The sequence below is a fragment of the Populus euphratica genome, unplaced genomic scaffold (assembly GCF_000495115.2).
Source record: "Populus euphratica unplaced genomic scaffold, PopEup_1.0 scaffold84.1, whole genome shotgun sequence".
Classification (NCBI taxonomy): domain Eukaryota; kingdom Viridiplantae; phylum Streptophyta; class Magnoliopsida; order Malpighiales; family Salicaceae; genus Populus; species Populus euphratica.
The window spans coordinates 638,558-657,724 of NW_011499964.1; the positions used below are offsets into that span (position 1 = coordinate 638,558).

Here is a 19,167-nt window from a genome sequence, read left to right on the forward strand (position 1 = left end):
GAAAAATCCTATAGAAAGCAAACAAAGAAAATAATAGAGCTCAACCTCTAATCAAATAACTATTGAGAGATGAAAACACAAAAACCTGAGCTTAAGAAAATATATTAAAAAACAGTAAAATCCGAGTGAATCTCTTAAATCTAAGTTAATCTTCCAAGATCATATCATGTTATATTTAATCAATTAATTTAATCCAATTCAATACAAAATTAATTTGAAAAAAACAACATTAAAAAAAAATGAGAAACAAAAAGATCTAAGCTAATCCGGGTCCTTCTTAAAATTAATAGAAAATTCTATGGAAAGCAAAGAAAAAAATAATGGAGCCGAATCTCTAATTGAATAAATATTGAGGAACGAAACCGAAAAACATGAGCTTAAAAAATGTGAAGAAAAACTAAATGAACTCTAACGAATCTTCTAAACTTAGATTAATACTAAAATTCGTAACTCATGAAATCCAAACCCACACTTAATTAAGAAGTTCAATTCCTAATAAATTTAATGTGAAGTATGAAAACAAAAAAATTATCAATTCAAAAAATTTGCTTAATAAAAAAATAATAAAAAGAATGATGATCAAGTTTGATCATTGTAGAATTTGATAGGGTGAAATTAATTTTTTTAACAATTTCATAAAACATCCCAAATAAAATAAACAATAATAACATAGACCGAATGTGAAGGAAGAAAAAATTGAAAGGTCAACTTAAAAATTTAGAGGGTCAGACACGGAAATCTTAGAGGAAAGAGAGAGAAAAAGGCCATCAATGCTAAACCTAAGCCTCTTCAACAACACGCACTACCTGGGTATGAAAGAGACACCATGATGAATTATACATCATCGCAAAAGATAGTATTTAGTGGTTAAACGATGGCTTATGCGCCTCCTAAAAGGTATGAAAGCTGCCCACATGTTGACATATGCATGATATCATGATGTTTTAAACTATTTTTTATTTAACTATATAAAAATAAAAATAGATATTTTTAAAATTGAGCATCACCACAATATCATGATATTTGTTTGAGATCATGAAAACATTATAAAAAACAAAATAAAACAAATTATGAAGTTAAATTATCCATTAACATAGGTTAACCCCTCGAATTCGTGATGTAGGCCATGAACCTTACTATATTTAATAAACTTTTTTGATTTTATTTTTTTTATATTTAGTTAATTTTTAAGAGGTTTTTATTTTTTATAATATAATCAAAATATAACATAGGTTATGAATCTAATGAGTTAACCTAAGTTGATCGAAATTGATCCAATACATTATTCTTTTAATGTTAAAAAAATGTTGGCTTTATTTTTTAAAATTCAAACCTTTTTTACCAATAATCCAAATTCCTTTTAAACTTGAACGTTATGTCTTTATTTTTTGTTATTTGATTTTTTTTATTTATAAACTTATTAAGTTAAATAGATTATATTAAAATAATTTTTATGTAATTTAATTAATAATCTCAACTTGATAAGAAATTTAATCAGGAATTTTTAAATTTAACTCACTAAATTAAATTTAATAACAACATAAAAAATACTCCATAGCTTAGATAATTTTTCAACAACCACAGCGAGAAGTAAAGTAAAGTAGTTTACAGGCTATTCATTCGGCCTTCAACTTCTCTCTTTCTTTTTGTAATCATTAACTCTTGCCGAGGCACTAAAACATTAAAAAAAGGAGTCCACTCTGTTTTTATGGTTACACTAGAACATAAAAAAGAGGAGTCCACTCTATTTTTATGGTTATTTTTTGTTTATAAGGCAATTTTTGGTATTTTAATAGTGCTTAATATTGTGATATTAATTATTTCTTAAAACATTTTTAATATTAATATATTAAAATAATCCAATGATAAAAAATAATTTAAAATTAAAAATATCAAAAGGGCATTTATTTCTAAAAACCAAACATTACCTCTCAAGCGAATAAGATATTGAATTTTTGAGTTATTGGGAAACTCAAGGCCTAGATTTCGTAAAAGAATGAAAGTGACCACGTCAAGTTTTCATAGCCTTATCAATGTCAGAACAAGCCCCCTTCACATTGACCCAACATCTCCGTTTTAGGCACAGAACGCCGCCGATGATTGCGCATCAATTCATGGTCCTTCCCTGAAGAGAAGACGAAGTCAAAATGACTCCAAAAGTCAAACTAGCTGAGCTCACAAGTACTCTCAACCGTCCGATTAAAGTCCATTGCCCCAACAACACTTAGTGGCATCGACGGAAGATTCAGAACGAAGCAATTTAAAGTTAGTCCATCAACTATACATAAATCTTAATTAAGTTCTCAAAGAATCAAGAGTTTCCAACCAAACCCTTCCGTCGACTATCATTTGTTAATGGGGTCTATGAGAACATTTCATATTATTGCTCACATGTTCACGAGCTCTCGTTTTAAAAAACAAATTTGGGAAACTTAATTGAGAATCACAACATCAATTGGAAAGTGATTTGACTGTTTTTATTATTGCTAATGGTGTCTCATGTTTCAAAAAATGGATTTAGGAGCTCATCAAATGTTTTTATTGGAGACTGATGGGGTGATTTGATTAAAGACCTGGGACTTTTAATGACCTGAATGCAATAAAAAATTCCTTGAGAACTCAATTGACAATCTCTATGTATTCCGGGGACCAATTTGAATTTTTCCCATTTAAATTGTACAAAGCATCCCATTTTATTCTTCCCCGTGAACTCTTTGCCTATTTCCCTTGTCACGTCCCCCTTGTCGCTTAATAACGAAAATGGGATGTTCACTTGGAAGTAACAAAAATGAAACTGGAATTAGTAACTTTGCTTTCCCCGAAATTACATGCACCTGCTCTTGTAACCTTGCATCATCATCAGACACTTAATGGGCCCCTCCATTAACGAATCTGATGCTAACACAAGAGCTAGCTGCGCCGTCTGATTAAGACGTCCATCAACGCTCGTGAACCCCGCAATCGCCTGCGTCAACTTAAATGGAAGAAGTAAAAATTAAAGGGACTAAACTACATATATGTCCACCCTCTGTAAGTAGTTTTGCTACTTACTCCCTGATGCTCTAATTTTAACAATATCACACTCCACACAAGTCACTAATCATAATATAAAAGCTTTTATCTTATAAAATAAATATAATGTGGACATTTATCTAAATATTTTTTTAATTTTTAATTAAAAAATAGTATAGCAAAAAGACATAAATAACTAGTTGTTTTAGCAAGAGTTAGATGATATTATTCTATTTATTCACGTTGATTTTTGACATTATAAAAAAACTAGGAATTAATTTAATAAAAACCAAATTGCTTCATTAGAATCTTTAACCATAACAGTGATGGTGTTTGGATTCTTCTTGCTTCTACATTCAAATGTACATATTGTTTATAATTTTTAAAATAATTCATTATAAACATGAAAATCTATTTTAAAACTTATTATTACCTTATTAACTATCGAGTTATTTTTTTATGATAATAACAATAATATGATCATATATCAATTATTAGGGTAGTTTTTTAGAGTTGTTTGAAAATATAATAAAAATTATTTTTAAAAATGATTTTTACTTGAAAATATATTAAAATAAAATATTTTTTATTTTTAAAATTTTATTCTTGACATCAACACAAAATAATAATAATAATTTAAAGCTAAAAAAATGTAAATACGTGGTTGAACCACAATGTTAATAAAAAGAGCTTTAATTCAAATTAGATTCTATTTTCTCCTATAATACGAGAGTGGAGTGAAAGTTAACTATAACACAATTTTTCAACCATTGTCATATTTGGCCACATAAATTATTAACTTATGGGACCGAACTAAACATTATTATATATTTGAGGACTATAGTTGCAGTTTGCTGACATAAAATTAAATATCGAACAGTTTACCTGCAGACACGTCCAAGCACACACACACTAGCTCTACCAGCTACTTTCCTCTCCCCCTTAAAAAAAGGAAGTGCAAGAATGTGGCAAGCGATCAAACAATAGAGCAAGGGCGACTGGGTACAAAAGAAGAAAGCAAACGTTGAAGCTAAAAAATGCAGAGAATTCCATTTTTATCACGGATTCTTCTGTTCTGCTTAGCTTTCTCTACTTGCTTAGCTAAACAACGTGAGTAGCTTTCTCCACTCAACTTCATTGACTTTTCTTCTTCAATTGTGCTAAAAAAAGATCGACTCTTTTGTCGTTAGGGATTTGGATTGGTGATTTTTTAAGTGAATTTCACTTGCATTTTAGTTTATTTTATCATTTGTGAGTTGTTCTTTTGAATGTTGTTAATGATTTTGTGTTTTTTTTTTGGTTTTTAAGTTTCTTGCCTGCTTCTGAGGAGGGTTTTTTTTTTAACTTCCGTGTTGTATTGGTGTTTGGGGAGAGGAGTAGAACTGGGAAAACAATGAGTGTTTTATTTTATTTTTGTTATTAAAATCTTTGGATATGGTGATATTGACTGCTGAATATGATTTGGATCTGTTTGCTTGGCAAGAAAGTGTTGGAAAAGAAAGTTACAATTTTAAGAAAGTGATGGAAAAGAAAGTTACAATTTTTTTTCTTTCTTTGCTGTATATCTGTCGAGAAAACAAGAATACTGAAGTATACTAAACTGGGACTAAGACAGCTATTTGGGGTTTTGTTATTCTTGATCTAATAATTTCTTTGGGGACAAGAACATGAAAACATGTTGTATTCTAATGTATAGGGAAAATTGAAATGGCAAGAGAAAGAATTCTTTCTATATTTTTTGTTGATTCTGTTGGTGTATTTGGGTATTTGATCTGTTCTGTAACTTTGTCCAATGGACCGGGCTACTAGAGTCCAGAGCAGAAACTATTGGTAGATATATTATAAGTTGTTTAGTATTAGAGGTGACAAAGAAAAAATGCGTAGCCTTTTGGGTTCAAATTCACATTTGAACGATCAAATAAGTAGATGTCAAAGTAACAAGGTGAATACATATATTTTTGGTATGAGGCTTGCACCATTTTCTTCATTTAGCAAATGTGAGTTCAATCTTTTATGTTAGAATGGAGTGCTAGAGGATAGATCAATGACTATATCTGCTTTGACATTATAAAAGTCATTCTTCCTTTTCAGTGTTACTTATTAGATTTCTACTCCTGGCACAGCACCTTGGGTTATGCGCATAAGTTGTGGAGCTCGGTTAAATGTTCACACAGCACCAACCAATACTCTTTGGTTTAAGGATTTTGCTTATACAGGAGGGATTCCAGCAAATGCAACACTTCCTAGCTACATCAGTCCTCCACTAAAAACTCTTCGTTATTTCCCCCTATCATCAGGTCCCAATAATTGCTACAATATTAAGAACGTGCCAAGCGGCCATTATGCTGTAAGGGTTTTCTTTGGACTGGATGGACATCCTAATTTTGATAATGAACCTTTATTTGACATTTCAGTAGAAGGCACCCAAATTTATTCTTTGAAATCTGGGTGGACTAACCAAGATGACCAAGTTTTTACTGAAGCTCTAGTGTTTCTAAATGATGGAACAGCCTCTCTCTGTTTCCATAGCACAGGTCATGGAGATCCAGCTATACTTTCTATTGAGATTCTTCAAGTTGATGATAGAGCATACTATTTTGGCCCGGCCTGGGGTCGTGGGATAATCCTGAGAACAGCTGCCAGATTGAGCTGTGGTAATGGGAAACCGAAATTTGATGTTGATTATAGTGGGGATCATTGGGGTGGGGATAGATTTTGGAGTCCAATCAAAACTTTTGGCCAGGGATCTGATTTAGCTACATCTACTGAAAGTAGCATCAAGATGGCTTCAAATGCTCCAAATTTTTATCCAGAAGCTCTTTACCAGACAGCCCTTGTTAGCACCGATACTCAGCCAGATTTAGCATACACAATGGATGTGGACCCCAATAGAAACTACTCAATTTGGTTACACTTTGCTGAGATTGATTCTTCAGTCACGACTGCAGGGAAAAGGGTATTTGACATTTTGATTAATGGTGATGTTGCATTTGAAGAGGTTGATGTTGTCAAAATGAGTGGGGATCGTTATACTGCTCTTGTACTTAACACCACAGTTGCTGTGAATGGAAGAGCTCTGACAATCAGCTTGCATCCTAAAGAAGGCAGTCATGCCATAATCAATGCCATTGAGGTGTTCGAGATCGTTGCAACTGAGTCCAAAACTTTATTGGAAGAAGGTGCATATACCTTCTGGTTCTTGTTATCTTCTGTTGCACCGCTTTGGCCATTATTTAACATGTGTTCCTAATCACCTTACAAAGTGCATCACATTGTTGATTCATGTGGCATGAGCATTAATACAGACCTTCTGCAAGTTTTCAGAAGACAAAGTTTCAAACACATATTATACTGCTGTATATCTGCCATTGATCTTCATTACATTAAACACATCTTTTCTAGTTTGTCTTGTGGTGCTTTTTGCTTGGATTTATTCTACAGATAGGAATAGCATTTCTGGAAAGTTTGGAATGTATAATCTGTTACTAATCTGGTTGTTCTTTAATCAGTAAGAGCCTTACAATCATTGAAGAGTGCATTGGGCCTTCCTCTTCGGTTTGGATGGAATGGTGATCCGTGTGTTCCCCAACAACATCCTTGGAATGGAGCGGATTGCCTTTATGACAAAACTAGCAGCAAATGGTTTATTGATGGACTGTACTGTCTCAATCCTTTTCCTCAAAATGATTTATTTTCACGTTTTACTTATATTTATCTGGGAATAAATATTGTTTTTTTATTGATTCCATCTTTTTATTCATTCATGCAACTCATTATCATCTTGGTGCATGGTGCCACTAAAAATCATGTAGAAAATTGGGAACACCTCTGCATTTTTTGTTAAACAAGAAATCCTTCTGCAGCAGTGCATAACAAGTTTCATGGCATTACCAAATAATGTCATCCATAGAAAAAGGCTTTATTAAGTATTTCTCTGTAGTTATGCACTTATTTTGGGGTGAGACGGAAAACTTGCAAAGCTCTAATTGATTTAAGTATCTGCTGACCAGACTTTCTATTGAGAATTTAATATGAAATCCATATGTTTCATCAAATTAATATGAAGATCTAGTAGTAAACTGTACCTTTGAATTTGTTTTATAATTGACTAATTATAGGTCTCATCTCCAGTTAATCTGGCATTAAAACTAATAATTCAGTTCTTGGTATTTTTTATGTCAATATCATACATCACTTAACATGGATTACTTCATGTGCAGTGGCCTTGACAACCAAGGCTTGAGTGGTTTCTTGCCAAATGACATATCCAGGCTACTTCATTTGCAGAGCATGTAAGCATCTAGCACATATAATTTCTACTTGCATTTTAAACTCCTGAAATGTTGGTCACTTCAACCTTCTAATAACACTTCATTTTCATCTTCTATTTCACTCTAACTTCGTACGTTCACAGAAACTTGAGTGACAACAACATCCATGGAGCTATTCCACCATCAATTGGATCAATAGCTGGCTTGGTAGTTCTGTAAGTCTGCTTATCCATTTATCCCACCATTGATTCTTATTTCTATACAAACAAAAACATTTTCTGATGATAATAGATTCCACCAAATTAGCTACTGGGACAGCATGCGACACTTGATAAAACATGATTAGTTAGATGATAATTCTTGAATTATCATTTATTTTTCTCATAAACAATATGCATATAGGTAAATTGTCTAGTCAAGTCCATTGTTTCTCCAACTGGTCACATCTCCTGCTTACATTAACAGGAAATAGAACTCTGATCTTTCACTGATTTTGCATTTGTATTATTTGATAAGATGCAAATGAGGAAGTTGATTTTTGCTTAACTCACTTTGATTACCCAACAAAAGAAAGAGAGGAAAGAAATGCTTAAAGAAAAAGAACAGAGCACAAAATAAATTTCTATCTGGTACATTTATTCTTTGAAAGGAAAACTGATAATACCCATATAAATCTAACACATTCTAATCATTAGTCGTGATCATTCAAGTATGCTTGAAACTCTTATAAAAGCCCTGTGATGTATTACTTGTAGGTTGTAGCAGGCTTGTTATTGGTAAAAAGTATTAAGCTGCCAGCAATGCAATTCAAATAACCAGCCATAGAAAATTTATAAAATATTGGTAACACTTATAATGATAGATTCGTAACAGGAGAAGTAACACTTGTAATGATAGATTCGTAACAGGAGAAGTATTTAACAGGTTTCTTTTCTTTTCCTTTTCGATCTAAATCCCAATATCTGAGTAAAAAAAATCCCATTATCCATACCTTCAAAATCACTATTTATTAATTTCCACAGTAGTTTGAATAATATATGAAATTTGCATCATTTAGTTTTAAATAAGGTGGCTTGCAAGCAAGATCTTCTTTTTGCCTTCTCTTTCCTTTGTTAGGTGAGTTTCATTTCACTTCATATCTGTTTTGTCAGTAATAGGGTCCTGTCCTTGAGGGAATGTTCAGTCAGCATAATGTCAATTTGCAACTCAGCTTTTCTATTTTATGAGAGACAATTTGAAAATAACTATGGTTTTAGAACCAAAGAAAGAAAGAAAAAAGAAAAAAAGAAAAGAAAGGGAAAACAAGAAAAGAAGAGAAAAGTTGATGTGGGATACGGGAAAAGAAGAAAAGAAGAGAAAAGTTGATGTGGGATGTGAATCAGCTGATTGTTAGCTTCTGGTTCAAACACAGAAGCTGGCTGCAAATAGAAGTGCATTTTCCGGTCCTAAATATGTGATCTAACTGTACTAATAAAATTTCTCCTCTTATATATTGCATGCAGGGACCTTTCCTACAATCTCTTCAATGGATCAATTCCTGAAAGCCTTGGACAGTTGACATCATTGCGAAGACTGTAAGAATTTTCACACGCAGCTAATTAATCCACAAAAAAATTGTATTCAAGACTAATTTATGCTGTTATGTTGTAGGAATCTCAATGGTAACTCTCTGTCTGGAAAAGTCCCAGCAGCTCTAGGAGGAAGGCTTTTGCATGGAGCTAGCTTCAAGTATGTTGCAATAAGTGGTGCTCTTAAATATTTGCTGGCTTTGAACGGAATACATGCCATAACATGTTTATGATATGTTTGAACATGTTGACTTAAAGACTTATGCATAACCTTTGGTTTGTTTTATCATGGTGGGAAAAAAAGAAGCTATAACTGAATTTCATTCATTACCAGGTCTACAATAATACTCACTGTAGTTTGTGCAGTTTTACTGATAATGCAGGTCTTTGTGGCATACCTGGATTGCCTACGTGTGGCCCTCACCTCTCTGCTGGTGCAAAAATTGGTGTTGCATTTGGTGCTTCTGTTGGATTCCTTCTAATGGTTATCTGTTCAATGTGTTGGGGGAAAAGACGACAGAATATCCTCCGTGCACAGCAGATTGCAGGTAAGGGTATTCATGATAAACTCTGAGCAACATGATGGCATAATTTATATTCATTGCTGTAATATAGAGAATACTTTGGTCTCAGACATAGTTATAGATGGAATGCTCAAATGCACATGCCTGCTTGAGAAGGACCATTAGGTTTCTCTTCTTTGCAAGCTTATATTGTCCTCCTCCTGTTATTTACAGCAAGAGGTGCGCCTTATGCAAAAGCAAGGACACATTTATCGCATGATATCCAGTTGACAAGGCATTATAATCATGGCAACGCCCGGACAGCTGCTGAGAATGGACCTATCTTACTCTCATGATTAATCAACAAGTAACACAGAATCCAATGCGTTTGAAATTTGCTTCTACTCGAGTTTTTGGATTCCGATTAGTTTCCTTCTGAACATGAACCCTCCCAATTCGATTTGTACTCCCATTCTCGTGGAACTCAGGGTTCAGCAAAAAAAATTTTTTATGAGGTTTATAAGGTCAGAAACATCAATAGATCCCATCCTACTTAGGTGGCATCAAACGTCATATAGAGTGAAAAATCATATAGAGTGCTTCTCATCTCCCATTCTTTGGTTCAGTTCTGGCAGGGGAAGGTTGTATGGCTTCAAAGGATTTATGCATGGTGATAGCAAAATGGCTGCTGTTATTTTTTTTTTCTTGGGTTCATAGAAAGAGATTGTTGTTATATATACACAAACTATGATTTAAATAATATAACAAATACACAAATGTAATTGCCACCAACCCTTCATGCTAACTCCATAATTTCTGCAGGAATTGAACGTCCTTTTGCTATTTTATTCTTTCACGTTCTTTTTTCTTATCTTTTTGTCTAAAACTTGACTTGCATATTCTTAATTTTACAAGGTAACAGCCCTAATGCTTAGGTAATTAATATATAAAACTGGATTGATATATAAGTTCTTGTGCACACAAGTCTAATGTGAACGGAGAGACCCGTACATCTCCTTGAACATATAAAAAAATAATCTAACAAACTAGTATTAAAGCTCCCATAACTTGGTTTGCTCTCTCCATTGTTGAGTTAAACTCTAAGCTTCAATTGGATATTATTAAGTACTTGTGCTAGAGGAGGTGAGCTTAAATGGGACTGACTTGCCATGCGAGAAGATATTTGAGAGTGCATATACGAGTGATAAACATATTCTCACATTAAAAAAAAAATAAAAAAATATGTGCTTATATACAAGATTTTTAGATTGAGGCACGTGGTGTACATAAGCCTTTGTGCATGCAAGTCCAGTAGTTCCATGCATCTTCTCAGTAATATTCCTGTCTATCCTTTGAAAGGACATATATCTTATTAAAAAAAAGGAGGTTAATAAGAGGTCAAGGAATTGGAAATTAATATTTCCGTTAAACTCAAACCAAACATGACCTAAAAAAGGGTTAGCATTGGAAAGCGAGAGAGTCTAAAGTGGCGTTATAGGGGCGAATATAAGGTTTTCGCGACATCATCTCTTCATCTCTATCCAGTGAAGGATATGCTCAAGGAGCAAGCATAATGGTTAGAGTTACACAGACAGTACAATCCATGAATGATGTCATTGTTTAATTACTGGATGCATGCATGTGTGCTTAAGCAGAGGATACAGCCCTCAAGACTATTCAAAGAATACATGTGCAGATAGTTAAGGGCAAAGCTTAACTCTGTGTCAGAAACTTATTTAACACTTTGGCCAGCAGCGAGCAGATCTTGTACTAACTGCTAGTAACCCATAATTTGAAATCTGGTTCTAAGTTGGGGCCTCGAAGCTGAAGAAAGCTGACCTCATAGCTATAGAGTGAATTTACTTTCCTTCTTTAATCGAGTTTGATCTTTTTGGACCACGTTTCGGACATATTACCATTCAAACACTCCTCCCGCAAGGCTAGCTTTTGGCAGAGGCAAACTTTTTCATTCTGTGTCGTGTTGAATGTCCACAGAGAGCAAAAGCAGAATAGGGCTAAAATGGTGTTCTTCTCCTTCTCCTTCTCCTTCTTCTTTGTTTTCCTGATTCATGTTTTCCTATCCTCCAAATCAGTGGCAGTCATTAATAAAGCATGATGAACACAGAGAAAAATGTATTCGTTATATTCTTGCAAGTATGAACCCCTTGACGCAAGCTTGACAAAAATCGCACTTGTAGATCCAGATTTTGGGGGAGTAAATAATAATAATAATAAGCCCATATGGTGGTCCTATCCATGCAAATGACCTATCAACTATGATTCTGATTAGAACAGGACACCCTCCTCCTCAGCCTCCCCTAAGCTTTGTAGCAGTGCAATTATATAAAAAAAACAAATAATGAAAAAAATTCCTAGATACACCACACGTGTCTCCGATGTAATAATTAAAGCACAGTCGCAGAAAAGAACTAAAATCATGAAAATAATAATAATCATCATAATATACCTTTCACGTGAACATGTGTCAGTTACCCTCCCTGAGATTTTTCAGTCACCAACACAACCCCCAAGATTCACCACCCACCACTACAAGCACACCACCGTACCTCCCACCCTCTCCCCCTACTCTATATATATATATATATAATCCTTTTTTCTTTTTCCTTTTCTTTTTTTACCCTACTTTCCTTTGTTTTTATTTCTAGTTAAAAAACAAAACTACCTTCCATTTTTTTTGCCAATTCACAGCTTGGGTTTTCAAAAACATACAACGGTACGTGTTCACAAAGTTCAGGTTTGGAGGGCAAATCGGATAACCTGCTAACTTATTCTTGGCTAGGGTTGTATTTTATTCAGTTAAATTTAATCCATTTAATATGTTAATTTATGACATGATTAACGTAGATAAAATCCAGGTAATTTTCTTAAACAACTTGTAATTTTTAAAAAAATTCTTGAAATTACGCTATTTTAGATTGTCCAAATTCAAATTGAACCTTGCTCCAACTAGATTTTATAACTATGCATTTAAGTTGAATATGGCATTATTAAAAGTGAAAAGGAAAGAAAAGAAGAAAGAAACCAAAAGGGGCTCTTCCATCGGTGGCAGCCATGGAGTTGCCGGAGTAGATAGATACTTTAGGTTAAAGGGGTATCCAGGGTTTGTAGGGAATCTGATGGCTAAGCATGGTGATCAAAATTTTACAGACGATGATTTCGAGCTGCCTCCATGTCGATGGCAAAATCGATTTGATACATTGGTAAACTAAAGAAGAAGAAGGCTAAGTTTGTCATTTACTCTCAAATATTCAGATTATTTTTTTTTACCACGATAATACATTTTGATGATAATGGTTTTGTTAGGCCAAAAACCGAGTCAACACACTATCTAAATATAACTCAAACTCGGGCCTGTCTCCCCAGCTCAGACACCACAACCCCATGTATCCTCCACGTGGGGGCTCTGTGACACTTTTCTCTTTCTTGGCTCTCTGCAACTAAAAAACGACAGCAGCAACCATCCACTCACTAACAGACACGCCAACCACTAGACCCTGCAATATCTGATCCGATCTAATAATCATAATTATAATAGCACACGCATATGCATGCACCCTCGCTAGCTGCCTCTAAAAAATTGAGAGACCACCTCATTATTTATTTTAAAATATATATTTTTGTTAATATATGTAGTAAATAATAACTTTTTTATGTTTTAAAAATTATTTTTTATATCACTGCGCTCAGCAGCACGGTACATCTGGGTATTTGTTTACTTGCTCGCTTGCTAGGGCTGACGTCAACATTACAAGCACTAATTTGTGGTCACACGACATCCACTCGCTCACGTACATATGTTGTGTTTTGTTACGCACGCTCTCCCTTCTCATGTCTAATCAGGCGGCGGCTATGACATTCTATTGTTCTTTTTATTTACTATTATCTATTTATTTATTTTTAAGTACGCAGGACCTGGTCATTTTAATCAATGATAATACTCTAAATTGACTTGTGCCTTTAGATATTCACTTGTATATCCTTCCATAATTCTTAGTGATATTAAACGAGTTTTTTTTATTTAAATTTTATACATTAAAAAATACTATTAAAATACCATAATTTTAAAAATATTTAAAAAAATATCATAGTTTAGAGACTCACAAAACAAAAAAACACTAGTTTTTTTCATAAATTATAAAATAACCTTACTCAATTTACAATAAAAATATAAGAGGGGAGAGAAAGGAAGAAACTTTAAAAGCACACTAAATTTTCAATGACAATATCAATGATATCATCGACAAGATCTTAAAGAGATAAATCAAATGATATTAACGGTGAACGAAATAGATCATGCGAGCCTTTCAAAGATAGTAGGGCTCATTTGTCTTTGGATAGTTTATGTAGCATATTTTAATCACTATTATTGATTTTATTTGATACTATTAGATTTGTTTTCTCAAAATTATTTTGACAATATTAGTGGTGTGGTTCTTAGAATTACACTTGGAATAAAAATCTTTTATGTATAGTGTAACATGTAATAGTTAACATACACAAAAAAAGTAACTTCCATTTTTTCTTGGATTAATGATGATAAACTAGTCATGTTTGGACGACATACATCATTTATAATGGAAAAGAAGATGAAGAGAAATAAAATGATACAATTAAAGCTTATTTTTTATAATTAGAAGCTGCCATACAGACTATTCAAAATATACGATAGCTCAGCATGTTAGCAACCTTTTCAAATAAAAGATACTATTTTAATGCCAAATCATGTTATTATTATTATAAACAAGAATAATAATTAACAAAAAAATTGAGGTTAAAAGATCTTAATACCTTTAATCTTACTTAATTAAATTTTTTGGATGCAATGATACATGTGTAATTCTATTATGTACAAAAAAAAATGGGAGAGAAAGGAAGAAACTTTAAAAGCACACTAAATTTTCAATGACAATATCAATGATATCATCGACAAGATCTTAAAGAGATAAATCAAATGATATTAACGGTGAACGAAATAGATCATGCGAGCCTTTCAAAGGGGAGAGAAAAGAAGAAACTTTAAAAGCATACTAAATTTTCAATGACAATATCAACGATATCATCGACAAGATCTCAAAGAGATAAATCAAATGATACTAACACTGAACGAAATAGATCATGCGAGCCTTTCAAAGATAGTGGGGCTCATTTGTCTTTGGATAGTTTATGTAGCATATTTTAATCACTATTATTGATTTTATTTGATACTATTAGATTTGTTTTCTCAAAATTATTTTGACAATATTAGTGGTGTGGTTCTTAGAATTACACTTGGAATAAAAATCTTTTATGTATAGTGTAACATGTAATAGTTAACATACACAAAAAAAGTAACTTCCATTTTTTCTTGGATTAATGATGATAAACTAGTCATGTTTGGACGACATACATCATTTATGATGGAAAAGAAGATGAAAGAAATAAAATGATACAATTAAAGCTTATTTTTTATAATTAGAAGCTGCCATACAGACTATTCAAAATACGCGATAGCTCAGCATGTTAGCAACCTTTTCAAATAAAAAATACTATTTTAATGCCAAATCATGTTATTATTATTATAAACAAGAATAATAATTAACAAAAAAATTGAGGTTAAAAGATCTTAATACCTTTAATCTTACTTAATTAAATTTTTTGGATGCAATGATACATGTGTAATTCTATTATGTACAAAAAAAAATACCTAGATACCTCCACTCAATTTTTTATTTATTTTTTACTTTTAAGGATATTTTATTTATTTTATTGTTTATTAAAATATTGAATAAATAAAAATACCCTAATTAAATTAATATATATTAAAATATCAAAATATTTCTGGTTAAAAGAGAAGTAATTTTTGATTGGTTTGACAAAATAATCATTATGCTTAGAGGTGAAGAAAAACACGAGAGGGGGTATGGTGATTTTTTTTTTTTAGTGTTTTTTTTTTATGCTTAAGCTATAATAGCCCTTTTTGTTCTTCAATCCAGCTCCGCTTTATGATCAAGGGAGCTTGATATGACTCTGACATTACGAATTAATTAACCGCAGACTTGACTCAATGACAAACCTAATCCAACTTGGGATCCGAATAACTGGATCACTGACCGAACAGACCGGGTTTAACAGGCTCCAGATAAAGTCTTTTTATGTTAACTTGCCTTGAATTGCATAATTTTTATTTTTTTTAATGTGGGGTGGCAATAATTATTTTTTTATTTTTTTATTTATAAATATATTAAAATAGTATTTTTTTTAAAAAATTATTTTTAATATTAATATATTAAAATGATCTAAAAATAAAATAATATTAGTTTAAAGTAGAAAAATAAAAAAAAAATTAATTTTTTTAAAATACTTTTTAAGATGCATCAACAAACTGTTTTTAAGGCTAAAAGGGTGTTCGGTAGGTATTAGTTTTTAAAGTATTTTTTATTATTTATTTTATTTTTTAAAATTTATTTTTGATAAAAATATATAAAAAAATAATTTTTTACAAAATTACAGTTTAACTGCACTGCAGACACCTTTTAAATAATTAAATGAGAAAAAATTAATTAAAATATGGATTTGCACATGCAAAGGGCCAATCAATTCTTTATATAAACAACCTGGTCGTGCCGTCCAGCCGACGATTACGGGTGACTAAGTGGGACCCTCCACTTTTATACTCTCTCTCTCCTTCGCTCGCTCTGCTTTCTCTTTTACTTCTCTCTCTTACTGCTACTACTTCAGAGCTTCCTTTTCTGTTCTCCCTTTCTGCTTCCTTTTTTTCATGGCCTCTTCGAGGGAAGGACATTACAGGGGGGTTCGAAAGAGACCATGGGGTCGCTATGCTGCAGAGATACGTGACCCATGGAAGAAAACTCGAGTTTGGTTAGGCACATTTGACACACCTGAAGAAGCTGCGCTTGCTTATGATGGTGCAGCTCGTTCTCTTCGCGGAGCTAAAGCAAAGACTAACTTCCCATCACCTCCCTCCACTTCTGGTCTCTCTTTTGACCTCAATCTTCCATCGGATCCTCACCACCACCATCTTCATTGGAATTCATGTCCTCATTTGGGGTCTCACAGGTTTGGTGGTTTTGGTGAGTTCTTGCAGACTGGAGTAGTTTTTAATGAAATGAACCTCCATGCTACCGAGGCTGCAGCAGCTTCTGGGTCAGTAGCGAAGAATGAGGGTCCTGGTGCTGTTGCTGGAACTCCGGCGCCGGAAAATGTTGCTCCAGTTTCATTTTTGGGGATCGTGCGACGTGGGCTGCCAATAGATTTGAACGAGCCCCCGCCTTTGTGGCTGTGATTGAATATTTTTAGTTGCAATTTAACTGATGTTGATGGGCTGTATCTTCTTGTTCTTCTTCGTCTTCTAGGTTTCTATTATTAACCTTACCACCATCTCTTTTTTTCTTTTTTTCAAGTTTCTATCTCCCTTCTGTACTGTTTACCATCTTCTCTTTGTATCAAGAAAAGGAGGGAGTAATATTAACAACAAAATCATTAAAAACTAAGAATCATGAAGCACTTCTGCTACTGCTAGTATATATAATTTTGCTTTTCAGCTTCTTTGAGTATCAGTGGCAACTTCTTTTCATCCGTTATAATATACTTGTCAATCTCTGCGGTTTCTGGCCTGGATTCTGCGTCCTGGTTTAGACCCACACCACGGAGAAGACAGAAAATGATAATATTTTTGTAAACGAGGAGTTCTTTTGTTTTTCCTTACCTTTTGCAGTTTTATCTCACGCGCTTGTTGAGACGCGCTAGTGCTTCGAAGGTTGAGCTTCATCTTGGCACTCATAAAATAGTGGTATATAAAATATTTATTTAATGCCATCTTTTATTGTAAGTACATAAATGATCTGTTTGTTTACGAGGAACCATTTTGTACATCCGTCCTATGTTATTCGGAAATTTAAATTTTTTATAATTATTATTAAATCTAAAATTACAGTTGTTTTGAATTTTTTTCTTCAAAATAAAATTTTCTATAAACACTTTTCTTATTTATTTTAGCTAATGTAATATTTTTAAGTGGAATCATTGTTCTTGATTAAAAACAAAATATTTAATGATGGTTAAAAAAAGTTGACAAATAATATTAAAATAATATGTCTACATTTTATGTGATTAAAAACTAAAATAAAAATCATAAATATAATAAAAAATATTTAAAATCTTAATAATAAAAAATCAAACTTGCTCGCTTTGCCCTGCTTATTTTTCTAATTATGAGGGAGAATGATGTATTGTTTGCTCTTTATTTTTATTTTTATTTTGAAAAAATACCTATTTTAGTTTTTTTATGTATATTATTATTAAAGGTGTGGACAACATGTATTTTTTGAGAAAAAAAGATGTGACGAAAAATAGATAGTTTATTTATGCCGCCGTGCTCGAACCTGTAATCTCTAGCTTCTCCCTTGCACTAATCAACTTAGATATGAAACAAAACTGTTGGGACACGATTTTATATATATATATATATATATATGGTAATAATAAATCATCATAAGAAATCTTTTGAAATAATAAATTTTAATAGATTGTGTTGTTAGAAACAATGCAATCCTATAAATTGTGTTATTTCCTCACATGTTAATAATGTACTAGATAAAAAATTTATTTTATCTATTTTTATTTTTAAAATTTACCTATTTTTAAATTAGTTTCTCTATTAGATAAACAGTTTCCAAATCTTGTACTTATCTCTTTAAACAAAACTATTTCCTCACGCATTAATGATGTGCTAAATAAAAAATTTATTTTATTTTATTTTTTTATTCTCAATGTTTTTCTTTTTTAAATCAATTTTTTATCAAAAATTTTATCTCAATTTTTTTATAGAAACTGGTGTGGTTTGGGGAGAATTTTGTCTCAATTCTTTTTGTTATTAAAAGAATTGATTTATTAAAGTAAATTGTTGGGTTATTGACAATGTATATTTTTTATAGAAACTGGTGTGGTTTGGGGATGAGGGTGACTAGTACAAGTGATTAGTGGAGGCAATAAAAGTGGGGGCTCGATTTAATTCTGTGATTTGAATTGTTGGTAATTGCTAGATTATTTTTTTTATGAAAGGAAAATGTGTTAAGAAAGTGATAATGGACACTGGACAGTGTTTATTATAATGGTGATGGTTTGTGTTTGAGAGTATAGCTTTCGGTGATATGGGTTTTTGAGTTTGTTACAGTGAGTAATTGATTCCTATAAGAGAGCACAATGTGTTTTTGTAGTTTTATAAGAGAACATTTATTTGAGAAAAGACCAATATGGATTCAATATTGTCGTGGGGGTTGCTAATGATAAAGATGAGTTTGATTTTGTGGGCTTTTAGATGTTAAAAAACAATATAGGTTTTTTTGGTTTTTAATATAGAAATCGAAACCAAATCGAACTGAAATTGGACGGTTGGAATCGGGTTTGGTTCGGTTTTGGATTGTTTTTCAAAATTCCAATTTAGTTATTTTTATAGGTAAAAATTGAATCGAACCGAAAATAATCGCCCCTAACTACACCCAAATAGGCCATTTTCTTAGCAAACTTAATCTACTCTACATCTATAGAAATAAAAAATATGACCACCCTTAGAACATTATCATTTTCACTCAATAATAAACTATTAATCATTACTATTATCCTAAATAATAGTATTTAAGCCACATGCTATAATATTGTTTCCCTTTTTGCCACAAGTTATGTAGTTTATAAATATATAAATATATCTGAGTAATCACATAAAGAGTTTTAATTAATCTCTCATATCACTTTCTAAATTTATTCAACCTTTGATCATCTTTTATTTTCTCTACT

General features: G+C 32.2%; 2 protein-coding genes across 3 annotated transcripts; both read left to right on the top strand.

Moving 5' to 3' along the window:
- Positions 1-3,919: 3,919 nt before the first annotated feature.
- Positions 3,920-10,142, top strand: LOC105138891 (putative leucine-rich repeat receptor-like serine/threonine-protein kinase At2g14440). 2 transcript variants are annotated; one of them, XM_011045119.1, is made up of 9 exons: positions 3,920-4,122; positions 5,136-6,191; positions 6,522-6,669; positions 7,233-7,304; positions 7,427-7,498; positions 8,786-8,857; positions 8,934-9,011; positions 9,218-9,399; positions 9,589-10,142. In XM_011045119.1, exons 1-9 carry the CDS (start codon positions 4,050-4,052, stop codon positions 9,708-9,710), a joined length of 1,875 nt encoding a protein of 624 aa, XP_011043421.1. In that variant the 5' UTR covers positions 3,920-4,049; the 3' UTR covers positions 9,711-10,142. The 2 variants fall into 2 exon arrangements, with proteins under 2 accessions (XP_011043421.1, XP_011043422.1); XM_011045120.1 differs by having other exon boundaries at positions 4,046-4,122; positions 5,104-6,191.
- Positions 10,143-15,984: 5,842 nt separating this feature from the next.
- On the top strand, positions 15,985-16,887 carry LOC105138892 (ethylene-responsive transcription factor 12-like). Its single transcript, XM_011045121.1, has one exon. It carries the CDS (start codon positions 16,133-16,135, stop codon positions 16,655-16,657), a length of 525 nt encoding a protein of 174 aa, XP_011043423.1. The 5' UTR covers positions 15,985-16,132; the 3' UTR covers positions 16,658-16,887.
- The last annotated feature ends 2,280 nt before the right edge of the window (positions 16,888-19,167 follow it).